The sequence below is a fragment of the Nymphalis io genome, chromosome 6 (genome assembly GCF_905147045.1).
Source record: "Nymphalis io chromosome 6, ilAglIoxx1.1, whole genome shotgun sequence".
Taxonomy (NCBI): Eukaryota; Metazoa; Arthropoda; class Insecta; order Lepidoptera; family Nymphalidae; genus Nymphalis; species Nymphalis io.
In genome coordinates, this window is record NC_065893.1 from 4520476 (window position 1) to 4541968 (window position 21493).

Consider the following 21493-nt stretch of genomic DNA (forward strand, 5'->3'; position numbering starts at 1 on the left):
TTCCGTTTGTAGATATAATACTTGTACCTTTAAGATATAGTGCAAAAACTTACGTAAAATATGTGTCACTCCTTATTGCTTCAACTGGCGACAGGGAAGTGCAATGGAGAAATGCTTAGTGAATTTTTGCCAGAGTTCCCGTGGTCATGATTTGTACCTATTTTTGTAACTATTGTTAAATTTTATGTATATATTTTTAAATTTTATGTACTTATTTAGGTCGTCAATGTATATTATTCTTTTCTAAATAGAAGAACTAATGCGTACTCAATACATGTGTATGCAGCGGTTAACATATTAGATAAAATTAATAATTCGAGTTTTGATCTTCCATTAATAAAAAGTACCCATTAATAATGTGATCTCCTATATATCTCTGGTACCAAATATACCTCTCCATGTATCCAAAAGGATCTTAAAACGACATATATTAGATTTATTAATACTCATATAAATTAAATTATTTATTAGCATATTATTCGTTTAGAGCATATTGTAAATGTTAATGTTATTGTTATTTTTATCTTCTTGAAGTTAATTTTAAAAATAGGCTTTATAAAATTGTACGCTATTTTCTACACTTTTAAAACAATATGCAATATTTTGTCGTAACAAACAATATTCTTCTTTAATATTACTACATCCATTTGTCCAAGCTATGCTAAATAACCTACTGATTCAGTTTTATATTGTCTTATTTTTGAGCCGTTTCGACCTTTAACAAGTTTTCCATAGAAATGAGCGAAGAAAACTAAAAAACGATTTTGTTAAGTGTGTTAAAAAAACCTCGTTCTATATTATGGGATTAACGTGCTATTATTGCCCAAGATATACTTAAAACCAAACAGTATAATTAATATTAAAGTTGATATTTAAGAATAATTGTTATTTGTTGCAGGTGCTATGGCATCTTGACATTTTCCGGCGCAGTTTCCGCGAGCTCACCGGTCACGCATGCCTTGGACCCTCGTGTATTTTTTGCGCTTTGAAGGTAAGTTTTTAATTATATTTATTAATGCACGACCACAATATCAACATTTGGTTTTACTTAAGGATGGTAAAATTGTTTACGAGGCGTTATTCTAAAGCGACCCTATAAAAAACATTTGAAAAAGTATTGCGATACCGAGATGGGCCAATGACTAGATCATGTGAATCTTAACTATTTTTAGGGAAAGTTAATTTGTCATGTATTGATTGTCTTATTTGCTCAGACTATAACTATGTATAGCGAGTCGAACTCTCCATCTCAGACGGGTATCGTTTTAAAAACGTTTTCGTTTAGTCCCGCACGGCTCGAGTAGCCAATCAAACGTGACCTTTTCGTGAACAATGAACAGTTCAGTGCTTTGTTTGACCTCAAATCTGCGGGCCACAACTTTCGACACGTCTCGAGCCTAAACCGATGACTATGCTTCTTCGGAACGACAATAAAAGGATATTTTATACGCTTTGTCACGAAATTATAGAACGTTTTCAGTTCAATATAATGTTATATACCGATGGTTAAAAACAAATGTAAGACTGTAAAAAAATTTAAAAGTACTTCGTACAAGATGTTAATATATAGTTACTACTACCTAGTTAAACCTAATCAATAATAATAATTGTTGTGTCATATATAATTGAAAAAAATGTAATAGTCCTGGTTTTTTTAGAAGTTATTATTTTAAACGAGGTACACGCCTTAAATAGCTTCTGTTTATCGCAGTCTGGATTTCATGGCGAGTTCATTCTTTATACCCTCGAAACTGGTTTGCAGAATGCGCTGGCGACGTGATTTATATACCGTGGTATATCTTGTTGTTAGACTTTTACCTTGGACTTTACGAGACATTGTCTAGAGTTTTTTTAAATCTAAATATGCCTTAAGAAATCGAAGTAGAAGCGCCATTATAGCAACTTTATAGTATTAGAATATACTGGCTAGCAACTTAATCGACTTACAATAAGAAATTCAAAACAAAATGGGTAAATAATTCTATACAAAATATACATATCTATTATTTAATATTTTAACTTTATAAGGATACTACTATCTTGATGATCGCTTTATAATTTTTTTAACACTAATTTGTATTCGCAAGTGTAGTTCAAATATAAATACGAATAATTATATTTGTTGACGTTGAGTTCTTTATACCATTTGTTAGAAATATTATTTTGCCAAAAGGTCATTTAATACTTAATAAACAAATATTCAAAGTACATGTTAGGTAACATAATATGAACTTGCGATCATTGGTTGTAATATGAAAATATTGTGTACGATAGAATGAAAAAATAAATAGTATATTATATACACTGGCCGCCAAAAAAATCGACCCACCCGTATTTTTTTACTTACAAAGTTGTTATCTTAACTATGCGACGACCTAGGTGGATTGTTTTACTTATGGGACATACATTTAACATTTTATTACCCACTTGATATTGATTTGGAGGAGTTGTAAGTGTTATTGAGGATATTTGGAATATTTTTAAAGTATTGATAAGAAAACGTTACTTTGTGCACAAAGTGCATGGTTAGTTTATTTCCAGTTCTTAACGCGGAGTCATCTCGGTTCGATGTTTATTATTGATTAAGTGTATGAAACTTTGTTGAAACAATAATTTTAATAAGTTTAAACATAAAAAATGGATACTACTGAAGCAGAAGCTGCTCAAGTCGTAGCTCTTATTCATGAGGGGTTAAGTCAGCGAAATGTGGCTAGAACACTAAAATTAAGTCGTTCAGCGGTGCGAAGAGTGTACAAACGCTACTTGGAGACTGGGGAGTATCGCCGGAGACCAGGATCTGGCAGGGGGCGTGTCACGAACCCGACCGATGACCGTTTTATTGGTTTGACGTCTTTAAGAAACCGACATCTTTCGGCTGTTGACGTTCAAGGTAGACTCCGAGAAAGTCGTGGAGTGTCTGTGAGTGAAAATACTGTAAGAAGAAGACTTCGAGAGCAAAACTTAACCCCTCACAAGCCAGCAACAGGACCAAAACTCACAGCATCCCATCGACAAGCAAGACTACAATTTGCTAGGCAGCACGTCGATTGGACACTGGACCAATGAGAGACAGTATTGTTCAGTGATGAAAGCCGAATGTCTCTAGTAGGCTCTGATGGACGACGTAACGTCACGCGAAGGCCAGGAGAACGCTACTCTCAGTGTTGCATTCGAGAAACAGTCCGATTTGGTGGAGGCTCTACAATGTTTTGGGGAGGTATTTCTTTGACGGGACGCACAGAGCTGGTTTTTTTCCGTAATCGTGCTGTTAATGCTGAAACTTACATAACGGACATTCTGGAGCCTCATGTGATGCCTTACGCTGGATATATTGGGGATAATTTCCAACTTATGCACGACAACGCACGACCTCACGTCGCTAGAATTGTTAAAGACTATCTCAGGGAAGTCGAAATTCCAGTTATGCAGTGGCCAGCCAATAGTCCGGACTTAAACCCGATAGAGCACCTCTGGGACCAGCTAAAACGTACGGTTCGAGCACGAAATCCAATTCCAGAAACCCTGAATCAACTGGAAGCTGCACTAACTGAAGAATGGCAACGGACCCCACAGGAAGACATTAAAAAGCTAATCAGGTCACTTAATAGGCGTATGCAGGCAGTGATTAGGTCAAGAGGAGGAAACACTCCCTATTAAAGTAAGATTTAGGCACCCAAATTTAAAAACAAACGGCATAATCGTTTTGTACACAAAAAAATAAAATTGCGTAAAATTTTGTGTTTTCGTGTTTTGTCACATATTTACCTAAAAACCTATTTTTTGCGCACTATTTCTGTTTTTGTACAATCCTACAATTGCATTTTTTCATTATCAATCTTAAAAATATAAATATGTGGTAGTTTAAAACCATACGATAGCTTTTTTACAAAAAATGTAGGTGGGTCGATTTTTTTGGAGGCCAGTGTACAATGGATATTAAATAACAGTAGTAAGCAATATACTTTAAATATCACTATCATTTTTTAATAATTATAATTATAATAAATAAATTTTTCATATGTAAATAAAATTGCTACATACATTTCGTTTAGCGACTTTTGATAGACAGATATTCGGGTGTTATTCTTATAAAGTACATACCGTGTAAATCAACGTATTGTATTTATTTAATTCTACACAAAGGAGTTATACAGGCGTTACGTAAACATAACGAACATATCCGCGTCTATTTTAACTTTTATTAGGTTCATAGAACTTTATATCTCGAAATTTCGGACGAGATTAATTTATTTAGACTATAGTAACGAGTTACGAGTTCAGTTACCTCATGCAAAAAATTGCAACATTATTATTACAAAATTAGCAAAAGCAATAATGCTCGCCTCTTATATTTTATACTGAATAATAAATATGTATAATAATCTCCTTCAGACCGATTTCGGCCACGGTGGCCAATCTCAAGAGAGATTAGCCAACTACTCAGGAGATATTATAGTGCCCAAGTGTGTGCGCAAACACAGGTGCACTCTCTATTCTCTGGAGCTCTGTATATATGTAAATAAGATGATAAGGAAGTTGTAAGAACAAATTTAAGATAAACTGCCAAGAAACTAAAAAGAGAAATTGACAATATTCGATATCTTTAAAAAAAATTAAATGCGCTATAAATCCTTTGTAGGGAATCCTTATGACACCTTATTTCATGATATCCAGAACGATAAGCGTAGCTAAACATAATTCGATTAACCAGCATTTATTTATTTGCGTAAACAAACTTTTTTTTTCACAAAATGATTTAATAAATATTGGAGTACATGAAAAAAAACCCGTAAGTGATATTTACTGAATTCATATTATATTTTTTTGCATTTACATATACTAATTATTAACACGAGTAATAATTGATATTATGACGTGAAATAAAAACGTTATCTTTATTTAAAATAAATAAAAATTGCAAACGTTGAAGTTTACAGCACTTTATTTAAATACTATTTCTTTATAATAGTGTACAATACGGTACGGTAATTTTGAAAGTGACCGCACGCTTAAAAATATTAGTAAACATATCATCATAAACTCCTAAATATTTTTTTACTTATTGTTGAATTAATTGATAAATGAATATATCTTATATATTCATTTATTTATTACTTAACGTAACTTCATTAAACAATATTATCGTCAATTAAATAATGCAGATAAATGAACATGAATGAATAGCCAATAAGTGATAACGATGAAAGATTATGCATATTAAAATTGCAATTTAATTATACTTGTGAATGAATTGCGTAATCGCTGCATAATTTATAATGCAAGTGGTATGTGATTGTTACATTTCAATAATATTTTATTTTTATAATTACGTTACTGTATATGAATTAGTAGATAGGCACGTTCGTGGAACTGTGTCGTGGCTGTACGTGTCTAAAGTTGCATACAAACTGGGCCAGCCAATTACGGTGTTATTACACCATTCAATATCAATGAACTAATCATTCAAATATTTCAAAATAAAAAGCATAATATATTTTAGATATAAAATACAATGTTTATTGTAATATTGGCTTCAACCAAAATCATTATTAATTACATATATTATCTCTGAAGCGAACGCTAGACCCATCAATAATGAACTGATTGTAGTTACTAATTTATAACAAAAACAATAAATAGACTTTTAAAAGTTTTGCAGTAAAAGTAAAGAAACAGCTCTCTTCTACTTGATGGTACGGCTTTGCGCAAGCCCGTCTGGGTAGGTGCCACTCACTCATCACACCACTAAACAGCAATATTTAGTTTTTTTTTTGTATAGGGCAAAGGTCTGTTATCATTTAAGGCTTGGAGCTTTTTCATGTGCATGCACGATGTTCTATGAGCTCGAGTGGTGAATCCAGTGGTGGTGTTGTTCGGATATAAACAGTTATAATATCGGAGTTCTATCCATCTTGGCTATTGACGTAAATTGTAATCACTAAGTTTTTTTGTCGATTTTTTTTATATAAAAGCACAAAATATAACCTGTTAGCTAACTTATATATTCAAACACTGCAATTATAATCTGCATAGAAACATCATTATATCAAACAAATACATACCTACACAATTAATGTTACTAGTAATTATTGTTACTTGTATTATCTTACGGATTTGTGCTTAATGATTATTACGTTATTTCTCCAACGTTTTAAAAAAACAATAAATATAAAATATAGAAAAAATGGTGCAAAAAAGTTCAGGTCATACGTGGGTCAAGATCGAAAGGCCGGTGTTGTTTGGTCTACCAGGCCTTCTTCCTGCAACAGACTGCTGTTGAAATGTCATTTATGCAGCAATTCCCTAATTTCTTCTTAAAATAAGACCAACTCAGCACTGTCGTCTTGGAGATTTTTCCCACTTTTCGCAGTCATCACACTTCCCAATCAGCTCAAAGACTTAGGTCTTAGGACTGTACATGGGACTTGGGTGACAGAGAAGTCTATAAGATGACGTTTTCATTTATAATTTGTATATAAGTGTTAAGTAGTAGTTTAAAAATAATGTAGTATTTAAGCCTTACTAGTAAATAAAAAGTAAAACTTTACTTTTTTATTGAATTTTTTTATAAAATATTATCTGTTATTGTTAAAACCGTTTTCATATATATATCGTAGGCAACTTTAATCAAAATCGAATAATAGGTATGCGTGTGGTAAAACAATGATAGTTTTTACATATAATTAACGAGTCAAACTATCAAACGATTGAGCGTATCATATGTAACATTCATTTTATATTGTCTTATCACGCACCGATGTTTCGTCTATACAATTTTTATTTTTGTACAGATTGACGTTTTTAAGCTACTTATACTTTTAAATACATTATTTATTTCAAAATTTGCTTTATTTTGCAAACCAGTAGTAAGTATCCAGCTAAACGACTGAGCTTCAACAATCGCGTAGATAATACGATCAGAAACGACCGAATCTTGGCTTACCGAGCTATAGGTTGACGTATTATTTTATATAATTAGTATATTTTGTTCTAATGTAACTTTCTTTTTAACTTAAAGTATGTTATTTTTGTCCCAAAAAATATAAACATAGGAAAATCTAAACAGACAACACAAAAATTATCTTAATCAAATGTATATAAATAACATTTAAATGAAGTATTCGTAACAATAATTATTTAGATATTTTAGAACATCATAAGAGAAATTATTTTATAAAATATCCATATACTCTTGACCGACGTAAGCCCTAAAATGGTCTACCAACATAACACGAGTGTTTACAATAAGTGTGCGCACGCGCAGCTGCAGAACTGGTTTTACTTCTCGTTTACTTCAGGCTCTACACTGTTACGATCTATACCTACCAGCTTATAAATATAGTAAGTTTTATATTATATTTGTAGATTTTAAAAAAGTTTGTGTAATAAATAGCAATAGTAAAGAATAAATAGCAAAAGTTTTATTAAATATCCTATATTGTATAGTTATATTAAAACCGTTATCATTTAGTTTGTGCACCATACGTATATAATTTTACTGGTGTTAGGGCTGGTGCAAGCTCAGCAACAGCAGTACTTGGTATTGTTGTGTTCTGGTTTGAAGGGTGAGTGAGCCAGTGTAATTAGAGGCATAAGTGACATAACATCTTAGTTCCCAAGGTTGGTGGCGCATTGGCGATGTAAGCGATGGTTCACATCAGACATTTCTTACAATACCAATGTCTATGGGCGTTGGTGACCACTTACCATCAGGTGGTCCATATGCTCATCCGCCTACCTATACTATAAAAAAATAATTGTGTTATATATAAGAAAAATCAAATACGTGTGACGATATACGTTAGGTGGCTGGCAGCGGTTGGAGATTAAGAGCTGAAAATCGAGCCCAGTGGCGTGCCATTGGAGAGACCTATGTCCAGCAGTGGACGCGAAAAGGGTGATAATGATGATGATGATGATGATGAGAAAAATTTATATATCTTGTTTTTTCCTGCGTCAGACCTTTATGTTATAACTCTCTTTATACAAGACGGTCTTGTTACAACAAGTTCACTAAATAAGTGAACTAGTATAATCAATACTAACATATAACGTAGTATGTGTTAATGTGAGCTACAATTGAAACTTCTGCGAGCACGATTTGTTTTGAGAGTGCAATGTTTGAATTAAACAATTTTTTAAAAACAATTTAAATTTCTGCCACTTGTGCCACTGAACGCGCTTATTTTTTTTACTTTCTAATATCAAATAAAATGCATAAGTGAAAATATTGAAGCCAGCTGAAAAAGAATATACATAAAAATACAAATAAAATGTTGCTAAGCACCCATCTGGTCACTTAGTATAAAAGATTTCACCTGCCTAACCAAGCTTATTAATAAGATACATGATTTTGATAAAGCATACCTACAGTAATTTCAGATGATTACGTTAAAATTGATATTTATAATTTGTAATTTTAATTAGTTGCTTTGGAGATATTTAAAAATATATCTACGTAAGAAATATAAGAAGCAAAGGCTAAGATTTAATAAGTATGTTAAGCATAAGTATAATACATATAAGTATACATGAGATGGAAGTGTAGTAATTTATTTGTAGATTTGAGAAGTCGGTGCAGGACGTTAGTATGATTACGATAACACAACGTTTTTATGATGCTTTCAATTTTAACAATGTTTAAGTCCATGTCAAAGGCGGTGATTCATAAAATTCTTAGGATCTCTAGATAGCCTGAGATTTTTCCGTATAGTTTATCCTTTAAGAATAAGGAACTTTACTGAGAGCATAAATAATGCATTTGCAATAAATTATTTACTTGTACAACAGGTATTCTATCCAGTATATAAAATAGTTATAAAAGTTAGATGTCGATAATAATGTTTTTAATTTAAAATATTCAAAGCGATGTTATTTTTAATGAAGGGCATTATTCAATTTAAACGTAAACTTTTATTTAACACGTATTGGCGCCACATCGCCGTCGCGTCGACGTTACGCCATGCGTTACTACCATATATCGTATTACGCAATGAAAATTTCACTAAATATTTTTTATTTATATAGCTTCTATTATTACTAATTACGTAGGCAGGCAGTATTAATATTTTTATTTCATTTACTTTTTCGATGATCATTTGATTTGGTCAAAGTCGAATTCATCTCATGACGTACGTCATTACACGTATTTACGACTTACCGAGGTGACCAAACCCCCGATTTATCCGAGATGGCCTAGTGGTTAGAACGCGAGAATCTTAACCGACGATCGTGGGTTCAAACCCGGGCAAGCACCACTGAATTTTCATGTGCTTAATTTGTGATTATAATTCATCTCGTGCTTGACGGTGAAGGAAAACATCGTGAGGAAACCTGCATGTATCTAATTTCATTGAAATTATGCTACATGTGTATTCTACCAACCCGCATTGGAGCAGAGTGGTGGAATAAGTTCCAAATCTTCTCCTCAAAAGGGAGAGGAGGCCGTAGCCCAGCAGTGGGACATTAAGAGGCTGTTACTGATGGTCATTTGGAGGTGCGTGTTTGTTCTCATAGTCGAACGTGATTGACCGCGCTATACATGCCAATGTCGAGTAGTCGAATACATATAATAATAATTACTATTATTGAGTGTATCTTATAAAGATAACTGCATAAAATTTCTTGTTACTTATAGCGAACTTTTATTCGAGTGGACCTTTTATAACTAAGTGTATTTTTTAGAAACATATTTCAGTTTCTCTGATAAAATTCATTCGTATGATACAGGATTTATAGTCACTGTACTGAGTTGCAATTTTTTTCCAGTTAATTCCCAGAGAATTGTATCGTATATTAATCTATTAAAAGAACATATTCTGTCATACGTCATACGCGTCTGAGTTACGTTGATTATCGACACAGGAGGCCCTTGAGATGCTTGTATTCTTGACTCATAAGTGGACTTTCAAGCTCTGGCTTCAGTCTCAACGTTCCCCTTTCCAACCAGTGGTCCTGTCAAGTCCTGTTGAGCCAACAATTATACACACGCCGACTATATCATTACTAGCGCTTTACCTGCGACTTCGTCATAATTCAGAATTGCTAAATACCAAATTCCATAGCACTGTCTTCAAAAATGAATGATTTCCATATAAACCTTAATTCCCAAAAAAATAATATGCAAATTTTCATGGTGCTAATCATAGTAATTTGTGCTGTGAGTTGATATGTCAGTTTTCTTATATATATATATATAGATTATATGTACGGATGCTACAAATATTTATTCAAGCATTTCGTATTATCCCAATGGGTTATTATTTAGTTCAGTATTTCTATTTAAAATTATGTTGGACAACTATCTGCCTATAAACTGTTTTCTAAAACGACAGCTGATGTCTTAAAAAAATGTAAAGTTCTATCTTTACATTTTTTTAAGCCTTAACAGCCTTATCTGCATAGTAAACTTAACTTCAAGTTAAAATATTCTAAAAGCGCAAGTCATTTATTTTGTATATAAGTTTTTATGCGGTTTAAGCGCACGTCAATCTTCATCGCAGATGTCATTGCCATCTGACACACGACGTATTACTATAGGTACTGCGGTCGTTGAGGCGCTCGTGGGTAACTTATTATGCGCACATGGTGAATATGGCTATACCTTAGAAATTGATACTTGGAATCAATAAAACGTGACCTGAATAAAAATATTAAATATTTTATCTACCTATGTAAAGTACCTAAGGACTTAAAAAGGATAGAGTCGTTTATGAAATTAGATTATAGATTGTGTAGTACGAAATAAGCCCTACCTAAACTTACCCGAAAGTGTTTTATCGCTGGGCAAAGGCGTACTCACCAATTTAGGTAAAAGTTTTGGAGTTTAGTCCACCATGCTGCTTCGCTGCTAGTGTAATATAGTTTTATTTGACACTCAGGTTTTGTCACTATGATTTTTTTTTATTATAAATAAAAATAAAGTGGGTTAGTATATATATAATATGCCAGGGGCAGACACGCGATTTTCGCTTGAATTTCACGTATTCTATCCGTTATAGGCTTTATTGGCTTATAAATTATAATTATTTACTATTTACTGAAGAATATGTACGTTCAAAATAAATAGTTAATTATTATTATTTATTAGCCTCCTTTAGGTGGTACTAAAGTGCTTCACCACAGTCACACTTATTGCAGACATAAAAGTACGTATAAAGTGTACTAATTCCTTTATTTATGAACCCATACTAAGATGGAAATGTCAATTGGCTAGAAATATTTAAACGTGCAATGTGTTGTTTAATTGTACCATTACTTTTTATCTGAGAATAACTTTAACTTTGTAAGGAACTTTACCGATACAGCCTGTAGCCTTCAACTCGCTGGACGGCTAAAAGTTGAATGGAATGCCAACTGTTCTATTATCTTGGCTAAATTTTATCTGTTGTAATTACTCTCGGTTCTGTTGTGAAGTAATCGCTTAATCGTACCTTTTAGTTTTGGTTCATAAATAGAAACTGTTGATTTTTTCTCGTTAAATATATACTAGAAACGTTTTTGAAGCAAATTGAATTACTTATACACCCATTATAAAAGTTATAACGATTTTATCAAACGACTGTTTTGTTCTGACTGATATTTAACGATTTCACCAGTGTCGATTCGCATTTTCTATGATAGATTTTAGTTTTAATAAAATATAATTGAAGTACTTCGAACGATTCGTCATTTTGTCAGTGTGCTGAATTTAGAAAAATTTATAGATAAAAAAGTATTTAGCTATATCGAATATATTAATAATTTTTAATTAATAAGTTTTTAATAAATATCAGTTAACTTATTCCTATAATAAAACCATGGAAAATTATCGTAATTTTGTTTGTATTTGCTACACAGAACATTCCCATTTGATATTTGTTAAAATTATAATAACTTTTATAACTCGAAAGATGCCACAGATAAGTAAAAAAATGTAAAAAGTCTTTAAAACAAATATATTATATTTCGACCACAGACTATACACTAAGTTTTATTAAAATTTTGAAAAGCAATAGGCGAGAGAATATCTTATTGCTAATTGTGGAGGAAACTAGCATGTTTGTTTAAGTCACAAAAGAGATAGTAGTGTACGATGATGTTTTCGGCATAACTGGTTGTGAGTAGAGCGCACGTGGCGATTAAGTGGGACAGCGACACACAATGCTCTTAATCATAGATTTGTTACTAGAAACAGAATCCTTACCGTTTTTTTATCAAAATAATCATTAATCAAAATAATATATATTCAAGTAGGCCTTTATAAGCACGTTTCAAATAATTATGTTACAGGATAAAATTAGTAAGCTACTAGTTCGGTTGTAATGCTACCTAGAAGAACAAGCAAGACGCTTAGTGAGTTGTAAAAATACTTTCATCCACCATTTCATACCATTTTATTCATATTAAGTTATATCTTAATAGATATTAATAATAATGTTACAAACACTGCCTTACTTATAAACTTTTAGTCAAACACAAGTTTCTTTCTTTCTGAAAACTTTGCTTTAATACTAAAAAAACGCATTGTTTAACTAATCACCCGCTAAATATTATTAAGGTAAAAATAGAGCTGTATATGAATTAAATGTCACAGACCGCGTTAATAGTTTCCTATTAAAGCAAAACTATTCATTGTAAAATAGTAATTTATCATCTTCTTTCATATTCTGTAATGTCGAACTAAGTCGTTACATGTTATTTCAATATACTGCACAGACTGACAGTCCATTAGCCCTACTTTCACTGTTCGAATCTTTTGAAATTATCAACGAAACAGAATAAAAGCCAACAGCACTGAATCACGAAATACACACTACATTCAACTGTATTGTATTACCGCAAATTTAATTAGATAATTAGAACTAAGACGACATCTGTTTGAATATAATAATTTGTTTTTTTTTTTTTTATTTTGCGAATCAATATAAACTATTGCGAATAAAAATCTAGTAGATGAGTCATAGTCATGAAATAGTGTTCTAAATCGAACACATTTTCTCTAAATTGAATCTTAAATACATTATTTATCTAAATTACACGCAATATTTACATATGTATGCAGTAGGTAAACTTTTGACATTTATCTAATAGATTGCGAGAATTCGCGCCCGTTAAAGATCTAATCAAATTGCCTCGCGCAATCACATGAGCATTTTATTTTTAATAGACACTTTGATTAAGTGTTACAAAAAATGTTATTTTAGTTACCACTCAGTCTGATAAAATATATAATATTCACAAAAAGACATAATTAAAATATAATTAATGTGCGTGTTTATATGTACGTATTTTGTGGATATAAATTATTATTTGAAAATAGTTTCAATTAGGTAAGCTCGAGCCGTATGCATCACTTACAAACAGTTAGCGGAAGAAATGTATCAAGTGCGTAAACGAAATGATAAGACGCATCATGTTACGTAAGCGTTATCATCGTTATGTACACGGGTGTCGTGTGTACGTGGAAACGCATCGGGTTGCGCAAACCGGTTCTAGGCTGACCCTAGCTTCTAGCTCCTAGTGCTGTAATCTTGACTGTTTCTCAGATTACTGATTGGAACGCTCAATGTGTGTAACTGTTTTACTAAACGTATATACACGTAATATTCATACTTGATAATGAGAAGTTTTTATTTATTAATATATTATTAATATTAATTACAGTAAACTTGTTATGATGATTTTGCACAAACTTGGTCAATAAAATATATAATAAATCACTTAATTGACTGTCGACACGATGAGATATAAACCTCAATATTACGACTCTAAGGAAAGCTCTTCACCTCATTGCATTTTATCTTGAATAATCCACCCACTTCGCAAGGGCCAATTCTAGGTCCTTTTCTATTTTTAATTTGCATAAATGACTTTCTATTATATATCAATGGTGTAGACATTATTTGCTTTATTCTAATGATTTTCCAACATTTAAATGTGATTGTGAAGATTGTTAGTTCAGACGATGTTGATAATAGTGACTCACAAAGAGCGGTTTGCGAAACATAGGTAAATATAGATTTTTCTGTTTCTTTTTGATATATTTAATCCTATAAACACGTTTTTTGTTTTTGTACTACTTTTAATAAAAAGACATTATGTATATAAAATAAACATTCTTTTTTAATTTAAATGTACATATATTGATATTTTACAGTTAATGAGAAACTTAAAAGCAACATTAGCAAGAGATTATAAATTTCGCAAATAATAAAAGGTGTAAACAGTACATGTACATGTGTTAATTGAAAAACATATTCAAAAGCTTCTAGCTACAAAGGCTTCATCTTTGCTGTATCGAGACGAGATACGTAACTGGACTCCCGCTTATAAGTCGCTTGTGCGTCTCGGTCGCACCCGTAGTACCTTATATGTGGCGCCGAAGCCTCTGACGTCTATCTCTGTCACGCGCATGTGCCTACGCAGCCTGTCTCTGTGCGAGAGTGTATAAGTTGTTTCTCTACCGCCGCGAACAGACGCGTATCGTTGTAAAAGTACGAGTCTATACTACGTATTGACTGTTCATATAGTACATTCGCTATGTATGTATAGAGACTTTGTGTAAGTGTTTCAACTGGTGTCTGTGTATTGATGTGTCGAAGTTCATTATCGTTAGTGTTAGAGTTATAGTGAGTGAGTAGTGAATATACCGCATTGGAAGTGATTTCTAGTGAACATTCACGAGGTAGTCACTCGTTAACCTCGAGCGCGCTGAATATACAACCTGTATCATTAATTTATTTAAATGTGTCTGCGACAACTTATTGCATCGATACCGCTTGTTCATGGTCAAATTCCATTCATTAGGGAATACAATACTAGTTATGACGAACATTACTTTGATATAATTGAATGTACTGACATAGGTTTATCGAGTGTTTCGAATGTGCAATTCAATTATGTCAAGTTATGAACATTCTAAGTATCGTTAATCGATACGTTAATAATCATCAGAATAGTTGATGTAAGGTGACTCTAATTACAGCCATTCGGTTTCATTGTCTGTCCACCCACGCGACATGTCGGATAACTTGAAGCCGTATTCGCGTTATTTGGTAAACATCGACCTTAGAATTCGTTTCACCCAAACAATAACAATCTTCATATTGTCAATGTCCTTTTTAGTACAATCGCAATTATTTGATACTTCATCCTATGGACAAAAAATTTTTTATATATTTTCGAGCGCTATATCGACGGAGTATTTATTCAGTTGTAATTATAGTGCTTAAATTGAGACATTTGTCAGACGTGAATAATATTGATTGAAGGTCCCTGTTTTACAAATTAATTAATCCGTATATATATAATACACACGGTATTTCATTTAATTAAAGTTTAATGTTCTCTCTGATGAATATATATGAATAACCGTAAACAATATTAACATTTAAAGTTTATTGTAATCGATTACACAATGAGTTATTTTCTCGACACAATTGAATCAGATGTTGCGCGTAGAACAAATCGATTGCCGTATATATAATTCAGCGTTAAGCTAATCGAGGCGAATGCGTTTAGAGTTCGTCAGACTTGAACTCCTTTTACTTTATGACTTTTGCTCGAATTGATTAGATGTTAAAGAACTGTTACATTCTATTGTAAAGATTTTTTCATAATTAATAATTTTAACATAAAATGCCCTAAAAAGTAATATTAATAGAAATGCTTGATTCGTTAATGATATAATATTAATAGAAATGCTTGATTCGTTATAATATCAAAGTCACTATATGTTTGCCTACAATATTTGAGAAGTTACCTCAGTTCCTCATGGATCCATCATAATTGGATTCTGATAATCTGGATGTAAATCCTTTCAAATTGAGCAATATTTTCCAAATCGGTTTACAAATGGCGGAGTTCTAAGGTAACAAATATAAAAAAAAAAATTATAAACCTCCTTATTCTTTTTAAGTCCGTTTAAAAGAAGTGAAAAATTATTTATATGACTTTAACTAAAAAATGATAATTCGGTGACACGCTATAGGTATCAGTGCTTATGATATGTATCAAGGAACTATATGTCAGGGCTATCTATTCAATTAATAATCTAGAAATCAAGTTATTTTAGTTATCACTTGAAATACAAAGAAAAGAAAGCTTAAGTACCTAACTATTAATATCAATCAGATAAACAATTAAAATTATTCTATTCACAATACTATAATTAACTTCTTATTAAACTAAGAATTTTTATTTGTCACTTTTTAAAATTCTAACAGTTCTAATATTGTGAAAATGAAAAATACATAAAAGCCTTTTTTAATTCCATTAAGATTTTAGATATCAACAAACGGCCGTTAAATTTTTATTGATGCAATCCAAAAGTTCTATAAAATTAGAGGCTGAGAAGTATTGTTCATGTTCAACGAACCGTGTCAGCATATTCGCCAAAGATTTTGCATAATTTAATACGTTACAAAATGTAGGCTAATTTTCCACTACAGTAGTAGAAACTAATATCATGTTCTGTTGCATTTTGTCGTCCACTAGTTGATGAAATATTACTTAAATGAGTATTGGGAAACATGCTAATAAATATATACCGGTCTGCAATTATTTCTGTTAGTATGCGATCCATCTCCGGCCAAATCCGCCTGTGAATGAGTTTGTTCTCAGAATCGATGACGAAAGTTCATACGAACTGCAAAAAATCATATGACCTTCTTTGTAGAACCTTATTTTTCCTTCTTTATTGAGGAAAGTAAAGATTTAAAACGATATATAAATGTACCTATGTATATACGTATAAACTATTGTACATATATGTAGTTGATTTTAAGAAAAAGTTTAGCAATGAGCTTCTTGCCGGTTTTTGTTGGTAGAATATACATTCCGAACCGTTGATTGTGACTGTAAACGTCACACTGGCTGGGAAAATTGCTCCTTTCGAGGAGAAGAATACTTTGTTTAAACGAGTAAAATAACATAATATTAGAGGCAGTGAAAGTTATAAAAAAGTATAATTGTAATAACATATTTTAATTATATGAGATGTTGTGTATATCATAATTGATTATTGTTTCTCACAGTCGGCACAGACTGTAACTGGATCGCAAGATACATGTGAGAATCGTCCCACGGTTACAACGCTTGATTGAAATTATATCTTCGAATTACTTGTACCTCATTTTTTACAGAGATAGGATTGATATTAGACGTCTTCCACATTTACTAAACTTCATATCTTAATCTGGTATAACGCAAACGTGTGTAAGTACTATACAGCTCTTTTGAAAATCTGAAAATAAATGTCGATGTCTTATTATTTTGAATGTTTTTTGCCATCTATTTAGTTATTATTAATATTGACGCGCTTTTATTATATTAAACACAATAACGATCTACGCTTACACATAAGTATATATTTTTATTTTTTTTAGCGTAGAGATGCGAAAACAATAGATTTTCGATGCATGTGTGATTGCATCGAAAACAAAAGATTGACTCTAAGTAATAAACAATGAAGAGTACATTATTATAAATGAAATTTAAATGCAATTTTTACATTTAAAAAAAAACGATGATATGTTTTTTAAGTTAAGAAAAATTAAACTAAGTTTGGTAAACTTATTACTGAATGAATCACTTTTTAACCGATTTCCCATTACGATAACCAGCAACGTTTAAAATCGTTCAACCTCACTTAAGTATTTCCGTTCTGTATATCTTTGTAAAATGTTCGTATTATTTACGTAAGTAGGAGTTAATTAGATAGGATGGTGTCAAAGTATTGTTGTATTGAATGTTACACAACTATAAACTGTCTAGCTTACAAATATATATTAATAACTAATGCAATTTTTGTTTACGTTTTAGATAGAACATTATGTAAATGAATTGCAAATGTAAATGAACCATTAAGCCGTATTTTTTTATAGGTCGTATTCGGTCCTTAAAGTTGATTCTTCCGTTTGTGTTTTATAAATGTAATCCTAAATCATATTATGCATTTAATGGTATCAATTAAAAAAGATTATAATAATAAAAGTAATGTACTATTTAAAATATATATTACAGACTTTACACTAAATAATTACAAATAAATTACTAAGTATAACTCGAGACAGTACCTACCCGTTAATTTCTACAATTAGTATCTCTTAGTACCTATTGTATTAGCGTACTCGCAATCTATATGATCAGGGGACTCTACCAACAAATTATCGCAATCGAATCGAAAGTCGTTGCCATTTAACCGTTTTCCTATTCGACTACCACAACGATTCATTTGCAGTTCGGTCGATGCTGGATCAGAATAGAATTGGAAACGTATCGTAACCGTTATACATTAGTAGAATTCGCCCCAGGAATTAGTCACAAGTGGTTGGGAATATTTACAAAAGGTTGTTATAGATTTTTAAAGTTCATTAACATTCTCGCGATGAATGTAACCACATAGTTTTACAACCGACAAACTTATGCTCTGACTCACCCTGAGAGAGCGCTTCGCCTGATTAATATATAACAAATTTTCAAACATATAACTTGTGTTACAGTTTTGTTTAGTCACTTATGATGACCGATATTAACTTCGTGGTCATTTGTCGGTTTGTTTATGCCCCACATATTCTTTTAATGTGAGTCATTCGAGAGCACAAAAAAATTGTTGATATGATAAATAAAAAAAATACATTATTAATAAGTACATATAATAGGGGTATGTCTTGTAAGGTTATCTGGCCATATGCCCGATTTAAAGGTCGAGTTTAAACTGCTTTAAAATTTAACTAAAATTAAAATATATTTAAAACATAAATGCGTGCAATACTTAGTATTTTTGAAAAAGTTTAAACATACGTTAGAGATTACGTTGTTTTGTTTACAAATATAATCCATCTGTTCCCAGCATCGTCTCCCAAATGTTTGCAGGTCCAAGTTGCACGTGTTCTCAAATAATACCGTCACAAACTTTATGGCGCGTCTTATTGTGTTTCTAGTTTTAGTTATTGCCATAGAAACATAAACAAAGCATTGTGCCTTGTGGACGATAGAGACGGCCCTAATACTTATTCAAACAAGTTAGACAGGGACAACGTTAAGCCCACGTGAGGTACGTCAACAATAGATTACAAAAAAAGCGAACCTACCTGGAAGGTAGAGGCGCTCGAGTTTCCCGCCCCCGCACCACTGCCTCAAGTCTCGGGGCAGTCTTATAGAAAGCCTTCGCGCAGACGATCGTATCGACTCTGTACAGTTTTATGTCATTAAGTGCTTAGTTAAATAAAGTGATTCAATAACGGAGATTATTAAATGTGACTGAGTGATTTTATATCTTGGATAGTGACGCAATTTGGCAGTTGATCGAAGCTTCCCGTTTCAACCACCTGCCGCTCTACCGGTCCGCAGCCGGTGTCTTCCCGCCGAAAATATTATTCACGTATATTTTATTAAGTTCAATGAATTTAACTATAGAAAATAGTTGAACGTTATTTAGAAGCGGAGTAGAATTCTAATCTAAAATTTCTTAGGTGTACGTGTTTCGTTTACTTATTGCCTTATACGAAGTTGTTTGCGGACACAGCGATTGATAGAGATATGTATATTTAGCGCGCGGCCATTGTCTTCGATCACGACTGGTATGGAGATTGAATCTAAATGAGCCATCGAATTCAATTAATTCGCCAGGTTATCAACAGTGTGCTTACTTAGTTCAAGCGATGCGGACTAGTCAGTGAAATGATCAAGTTTCGTTATAAGCGTAAAGAATCAAACGATGGAGGTAAAGGTGGCACGGCGATACAAAAGCAGAAGATCGAAGGTCTGAAGGACAGAGAGTTGTTACCTCCGAAGGATTTAATAGGCGGGTCTCTAGCAGGTGTGCGACACAATACTCTACCGCGGTCTCGGCCGCCTTCCGCTGCTAGACGCGACCCGCCCGAAACACTTCTTAGTCAAACTACATTGTCGCTCTTCAGAGTAAGTTTGAACAGTGAATACGTAATATAATATTTCTCTTCTTCTTCTTACATATAATAGGAATATATTTTAATTACAACAATTACATAAAACAATCCTTATATACTTTATAATGAAGTCTTTAATTTTAATGTAAAATCATTAAAAAAATTAATTACTTAATTTATACGTTGAATTTCCATTACTTAATAATATAATTGTACTTGTTAGTAACAATACTAGTCATTGATATGAATATCGAATGAGGTTTATTTTAATGCGAAGATACTTAACAGTTTTCTGTAATGATTTAATAGTTCCTGCTATAAATATTAATCGATTTGGAATCTGATATTGTTTTTAGCGAAGTAACAGAGCTAGATTAATTGGTAGTAGTTAAATAGAAAGGTTGTTATCTGCGCAAGAACAAAGTGCGTAATGATGGAGATAGGATAACGAAACAATTGACGCAAACTAAAGGAGAGCAAATGTAGCTATATACTTATTATATATAAATACATTCAATACTATGTAATTTAGCTATTTTATTACTTTGTGTTGTTCAAAATTTAATATAATAATATTGAAATATGTATCTTATAAAATTGCGATACAAAATACCCCTCTGATATTAAATACAGTAAGCTATCTGTTGGCAAGTGGTTTGTACCAGTTGAAAAGTATTAATAAATAGTTTTGCATTTATATTTACTTTAAATATAGCATCGTTTTTATAAAAATGGTAAGAGGAACTTTTAGCGGGAGTACAGTTAGGTACAAGCAGAAAATTTGTGATGCGTTGTTCGTTTCTGACCCCTAAAAGGTAATTGTGCCGGTGCCTTCAACGGCAATTTGTTTAAAGAATATTTAAAATGTATTTTGTATTCATGTCAAGACGAAGTCTAGTCGGCTGTGTGGAATTGGCTACTGTTTTTTTAAATAAATCGTTGAAAATGACGAACATTATTTTATGAAGTACCCATAGAGCATGCCGGTGTATAGTTTTGGAAACTAAGAATATTTTTATTATTTTGGGATATCTTCTCTTATTAATACAAAACTTATTACACTTATTGTTAGATTTTTCTTTAGAAATTAGCTCGTGTACCTATTGTTCGATAGGAAGCAATCAGAATAAGACCGTGGCTGGGAGCGTTAGTGCATTTTCACACGGAACAATAGGAGAAGTAGCCGAGTTCTCACCTCTGTTTAACCACAAATGATTTCTTCGATACATTATTTTTGAGCATAGTTTATATTGCAATATTTGTTAACGTGCTATGAAACTGTTTAAAGAACATCAAACGCGTTGTTGCAATAAATAAAACTACATAATGATGTATTGTATAAGTTGACCAATGCAATATACCATAGTGAGTTTTTTGAGGTTGAATTAAACCAGCTATATATATAGTACTTAATTTTTTTCTGATGCACACAGTACGTAAAACAAGTTGTTCTCCTTTATAGAATCTTAAGTGTGAAAAGGAACAGACGTTACATGACATACATGGAACTACAATTGTCTTATAGTGCTTTTGAATGTGTGTGAATTTAAATGTGACCTTTGTTGTCGATTTGTTCTTCAATATAAACTTTTAATATGGACGCT

At 32.0% G+C, this 21493-nt stretch overlaps 1 protein-coding gene across 10 annotated transcripts in view; it reads left to right on the forward strand.

The window, feature by feature from the left end:
• The window catches only part of LOC126769252 (uncharacterized), a 64174-nt gene that overhangs the window by 36811 nt on the left and 5870 nt on the right, over positions 1-21493 (forward strand). For 2 of the 10 annotated variants that reach the window (XM_050487891.1, XM_050487900.1), the window contains one exon: positions 899-991. In XM_050487891.1, coding sequence (XP_050343848.1) covers positions 899-991 — 93 coding nt within the window. Of the gene's footprint in view, positions 1-898; positions 992-14440; positions 14666-14687; positions 14707-15019; positions 15036-18778; positions 19903-21493 lie in introns of those variants that run through there. The other 8 variants (XM_050487893.1, XM_050487894.1, XM_050487897.1 and 5 more) reach the window with 8 other exon arrangements.